The following is a 5,869-nucleotide window of genomic DNA, read 5'->3' on the forward strand; positions in this document are numbered from 1 at the left end:
AGGCTCCAACTCAGCACTGAGCCTTATGTTCACTGGTTTGGTTTTTACTAGGTTTTCAAGGCTGAGCCCTACAGTGCTTAAAGAGCTGTCAAGAGCTTGCACAGAGAGCTACTTCCTGACTGGGATAGGTTGGTACTCCCTGTACCAAAACTGGCACCTCAGATAATCACAAAGCACTTGATATCTGCCAGCATACTCAGGCTATTCTGTGAATCCAGACAATCCAGACTCTTGCAGCAAAATAGAAGCAGAAGAAAAAACTGCTGTAGTTATCTGGCAACTCACAGCTGTCTGGTCTCACCCCTCTGCCAGAAGGTATGGGTCTCTGTCCCCCTTCCTTCTACCTGCAGAGCACAGGGATGCAGACATTTGCCAGCTCAGGCCTGGAAGCAGAAGAGCTGCACCAGAGAGGCAGAGCCCTGGAGCCAGCAAGCTGTGCTGAGCTCCTGCTCTGCTCCTCCACTCCAGCTGGCTTGGACCCAGACAGCTCAAGTTTCTTTGTGTATCACTTCCCTGCTCTCCAGATTCTGGGGCCAGCACAAGCAGAGGCAGCCCAGATCTGTTTGGACACAGGATCTAAGTTGTTTTCCTGTTGCAAAAAGCAGAGCAAAACAAGACAAAAGGGGTAGCAGCTACACAACTTTGTAGAGATTCCATAACAATGCAAGCATTTGCTGGATCTGTAAATGAGGAGACACTTTTCAAACTTTTTGCACTTGTAAAAGGCTGGTAAGGGAAATTCACCTATCCTGCAACTTTAAGAGCTGCAGCTGTGGAGGGTAATCACAGAGCAGTAAGCAGTTTGCTTACCCACAGCTGCTTTCTTCATGCATCAACTCTTTCTCCCTACTGGAGGGTACACTTCTACCTGATAAAAAGAATTGGCAGTAAGCTAGAAAACAATCAAAAGGGCTTTTTTCTTCCCCTCCCCTGCCACCTTCTGCCTGGAGAGATTTAGAGAAAGTAGGACTGCTATGAGGAAAAGAATCACAGCCTGAAGCTGCTGTACTAACTTCCGGTTAACACCGCATGAAAGCATTCAGGGAGCTCCTCACCCACTTCCTTCACAAGTCTAGAGGACAAGAAAACAAAAGCATATGACCCTGCCACAGATGAATGAGGTACATTTAACATTCATGGCTTTTTGTGCACAATCTGGCCAATCCTAAGGGCAGTCATTCTTCTACTGAATCACACTGCAAAATTATTTCTATCTCATTGTCATGCTTTCTGAACAGTTGCCTAAATATGCCCCTTGCAGGAATTCAGCTTGCTTTCATTTCAGATTGCAAATAAAAAGAGAAACTAAAGCAGTAAGAATAACACAAATTTAAGTATGTGTTTTTATTTTATACTTTCATGGCACATTTTCATTTGTAAACATTGAATTAAAAGTCCTCTTCTTCATATGTTGAAAATAACCACCAGACATTTGAGAGAATTACCTGAGATTAAAAAAAAAAAAAAAAAAAAGAGAGGAGAGAGAAAAAGGTCTGGCATCTTTAACATTACTCACATACAGTACCATTTTAGGAAGACTTACAAAAGGGAAAGTTTTCCAAAATAGGACAGTTTTCTTTTGACTATAAAGATATAGAAAATACATCAAAACGCCTTGGAATGATCAGCCTTATTAAGAGCATGTGGCAAATCAAACAATTGTTTGATTGATCAACCTGTTTCAAGCAATTCCATTAACACATAGCTGAAGCACTGCATCAGTCCTGCAGCAGCATGATATCCACGTTGTCATGAACACCTTGCAAAAGTAGCTCTCCTTGGTAAGTGATGATCTTGCGCCGCTTTGCCGCCTTAAGCGTTCCCACCAGGGCTTCAAAGAGGTTGGCACACTTCTCATCAGCAAACAGCACGCCAAATTTCACGCTCACTTGTCCGTCAGCATCTAAATAAAAGACATAATATAGATTTCTTTCAAGTTAGGAGATTACTGCGAAGATAAGGTGACACAGAGAACATTGAGAGCAAACCCCACTGTGTTTCCCAGTTTATTTGGGATCATATTATGAATGCTGATGATAAACACTAGGCAGAACTCCTGCCTAATCTAACTTTGCCTTTCCTTTCAGAGACTTGTATCAAGGACCATATATCTGCTCTGTTTACTTTTATTGATGACTTTATGAAACCTATGACAAGCACAGGCTATTGAACCTCTTCACAGTGTTTGGAGGAAATTAGTTTTAAATAACTGAAATCCTAGAATATCTCAAATTGAGGAAGACCCACAAGGATCAAGTCCAACACCTTGCTCCTCCAACCTAAATCAAAATCATACATTAAAATATTTTTTTCACTTTTTTTTTTTGTTCATTAATCTTTGAGGGTCACGTTGAAAAGTCTGCAATGTGAATTTTCACACAAAGCAAAAATTAAAAAATATTTGTTAATGTTATTCCTAAAAAGCAAATGCAGCATACAAAATGCAAGATAAGCGTAAGCATTTAGGCTTTGAAAAACAAGTGGAACTGAACAAATGGCACCAGAACTGACATATAGGAACAGGTAGCATATCCACGAACTGCATAAACATTTGTAAAGAAATAGGAGTTTCAGCAATGAAAAACAATCTTAAGAGAAAATGGCACCTTCTAAGCAAATTTAAGGAAGTTTGGAACTACACATAAAACTCCTGGATTAGTTTTAGGCATACAGACCAATCTCTTCCAAATAATAAGATCATGAACAGAATGGAAATGCATGAATTCTGAAGAAGTTACCAAGGAAGGAGGTGGAAGGAGAAGGTGCAACTTTCTTCCGTGGTGACTGTAGCAAGTACTGAAAGCCTAAAGAAAAGGTGACTCCTGCAGCTGATTAAGGATTCAGGGAGCAGGATTTCAGGCCTACATCCTCTCTGCTGCAGAGGCTTAAATGTTTAACTTTATAACAGAACTATTTTAAAGGACGGAACACAGGCAGTACCATACAGTCCAACATGAAGTGCCTATGCAGGTTTTCAGGTTACCTGCTTATTTGAATTTGCCAAGTTCTTAGTTTGATGTAACATGACTACAAGTGTATGACATGCATGCATGGTGACATGTATGTACACACACACATCTGTAATGTGATCACATCCATACAGAGATACTACAGTACTTACTTTTGGTTCCCAGCCGCCGAATCTCCTCAACTAAGAGGCTAATTTCATGTTCCACATTCATTGTGGTCTAAAAGGAAAAAAAATTTTACAAAGTTATTAGGAATCTTGTAAATCCTTTGCACCTTTCTGGCATGTTCTCAGTTCTTTAGACATGTCAGAACACCTCATAAATCTCAGTAGCCTGGAGATGCATGACTACAGGATAATCTAGGATTTTAGTCTTGAACAGATAAAGAGTCTCTGCACCTCTGCATTTGAAGGGAAAAGAAGTTACAATCTTGTTACATTCTATACACAAATATAAGGAGCCAATCTCAAAAAATGACAGATGTGGGAAGGTCAGAGAAGAGGAGGGTCATTTGTTTTAAGGAATGAGCTTAAGCTGGCACAGAATCAGAGCAACTCACTAACATCACATCTTCAGGGGCTTTGCAACTTTCCATCAATGGCTTCAATCAAAATGGAACATCTGCCTTTAAATTTCTCTCTGGGATATGTGGTAGATTTGGTCTCTTAAACCACACCACAGCTTTCTACATATGCTGGGAAGATACTGCAGACACGTATTGCTGGTTACGGACACACATGGTGTCTGAAAGGACAGCAGCTCCTGCATACCTGCTATGAAAGCAGAACTGATCCAAACTACGCAAGTGACCTAAAGCAGTCAACATTTTTGCCATTCAAAATCATCCTGAGAATCTACTAAGCCGCCGAACCTATCCGGGGCACCTCATTGCCATGAAACACAGCAATCTGCACCAATGTGTACCAGAGCCTTGCAACAGTTCAGCCATACGTGGCACAGCATATGGCAGCACTACAGCCACACACAACACCACCGCTACAAAGCGCCCCAGGTTAACAGCTGCAGACCCTGAATGGTGTTTTATGGCCTATCCTGCGCAAAGCAGCATCAACACAATGAAAGCTTTAGATGTTGAACTCCTTAAGCAAAAACTGGCATTGAGGTAAGCATGAGAAACTGGGCATCACAGACAAAGCAAAGTATCAAATGCAGCTTCCATGGGTGCCAACAATGCAGTTGGAACAAAAGCCGCTGAGAGCTTGTGGAGATGAGAACTAGCTAAAAAAAGGGCTCAGTGAGCACAGAGACCCACTCTTTTGTTCAAGAAACCAGGACTTCTGCACTGGTACGAAAGTGGAGTTTAAAAACAGACATCTGAATGCATCACAAACTCTTCCTAAGAGAAAAGCTTCCCCTCCTTACTTTTTTTATTGAGTTAAAATAGGCAAGAGTGACATCGTTCCACTTCCTGATCCCTTATGATTTACCCAAGCGGCAAAAAAACGTTTGCAGCAGAGTCTGATTTTTAGATCCAAAATTCACATGCCAAAAAATGCTTCTTTTTAACATGCAAAACTGAGCAAGATTAATTATCAGCATGGGTTTCGGGCAAAGCCCCAAGCGAACCACAGGTTCATCCTTAGTGCACGGCACCAGCAGCACTGCAGCGGATATCAGCCGACCGACAGGTGACATTGAAACTGGACGTGCCGCCGTGGGACCACCGCGGCAAAGGGCAGGGCAGCAAGGCTGCACAGCTGCAAATGCCTAAGGGGAACTCCCAAAACTTCCGGATGCTGTTGGACTCCGCACTAAACAGATGAAGTCAGCAAGGAAAATATGGCCCATCTCTTAGAGAGCTTACATTCCCATTCTTTGTCAGACTGCCAGTTGTGATATTGGTCACCACAATGACATAATTATCTTCTCTTTAAAGATGTTCTTCTCACTTTAAAGGCTCTTTTTTACTTTCAGCTCTTTAAATTCACGTTGATTTCTAATTATTTTCATACATGTACATCATCAAGATAAACAGCATTATTTAGAATTTAAAAAGTTAAATTCTACGTTATTAGGCAGACTTTTGAGATCAGAGAAGCGTGGCTGAGCAAGGAGTGGGGATGCTCGGTATTTCAAAACTTAAAACACTTTATACTGCAGATGCTCAACACAGCAACTATCAAAAGTGCACGCCAGCTATTAGACTCTCATACTCCTGATACGCTGCTGCAAGGCAGTATATTGCTGGTGTGGAAATTAAACACTTCTCCTTATTTGGCAGAAGCGCGCCGAACCGCTGCGAGGACACGGACACACACACACCCACCCACCCACCCACAGACACAGACAGACACGAGCATCTGTCACTCCCCGCGCCGCCCGTCCCCTGGCAGGCACCGATGGCCTCTGGGCCGGCCCGCGCTGGGAAGCAGAGCGCGGCTCGCTTGCCACAGCCCGGCGGGATCCGGCTCCCGCCGCCGCCGGCGCAGGGAGCACCGGGAAGCGGGCCCCGCCCGGGCGAGCGGCAGCCGCACCCGCTGCCCGGGCAGCGCCTCTGCCCCCGGCGCGGAGGGAGGGAAGGCGGCTCCCTGGTCGGAGGGACGGACGGACGGACGGACGGACGGCTGTCCCCGGCCCGCTGCCGCCCGGCGGCACTCACCCGCTGCCGCTGCTGTGGCCGCTCGGAGCCGGCGGAGCCGCGGGGCAGCGCCCGCCGAGGCCGCGCCGCCTCCCGCGCTGAGCTCCCGCCGCCGCGTGGCGGCGCTCCCGGCCATCTTGGCTGTGTCCGGGCCGGGTGCTGTGGCCGCGGTCTGCTGCTGCCCTGCCCTGCCGGGACTCCTCTCCCCTGCCGGGGTTAAGTTCTTCCCGCGGCACGGGCGTTGGTGAGTTTGCTAGGTAAAACGCCTTCCAAAGCCAGTCCTTCAGCAGGTCCCCCTCTT

The 5,869-nt window shown here is 45.4% G+C and overlaps 1 protein-coding gene across 1 annotated transcript; it reads right to left on the reverse strand.

Annotated features, from left to right (window-relative positions):
* Positions 1–1,325: 1,325 nt before the first annotated feature.
* ABRACL (ABRA C-terminal like) lies at positions 1,326–5,646 on the reverse strand. Its single transcript, XM_041423858.1, has 3 exons — positions 5,590–5,646; positions 3,122–3,188; positions 1,326–1,903 (listed from the first exon to the last, which is right to left on the reverse strand). Exons 2-3 carry the CDS (start codon positions 3,180–3,182, stop codon positions 1,719–1,721), a joined length of 246 nt encoding a protein of 81 aa, XP_041279792.1. The 5' UTR covers positions 3,183–3,188; positions 5,590–5,646; the 3' UTR covers positions 1,326–1,718.
* Between the last annotated feature and the right edge of the window lie 223 nt (positions 5,647–5,869).

This window comes from Onychostruthus taczanowskii, unplaced genomic scaffold (genome assembly GCF_017590055.1).
Source record: "Onychostruthus taczanowskii isolate IOZ18803 unplaced genomic scaffold, ASM1759005v1 scaffold8, whole genome shotgun sequence".
Classification (NCBI taxonomy): domain Eukaryota; kingdom Metazoa; phylum Chordata; class Aves; order Passeriformes; family Passeridae; genus Onychostruthus; species Onychostruthus taczanowskii.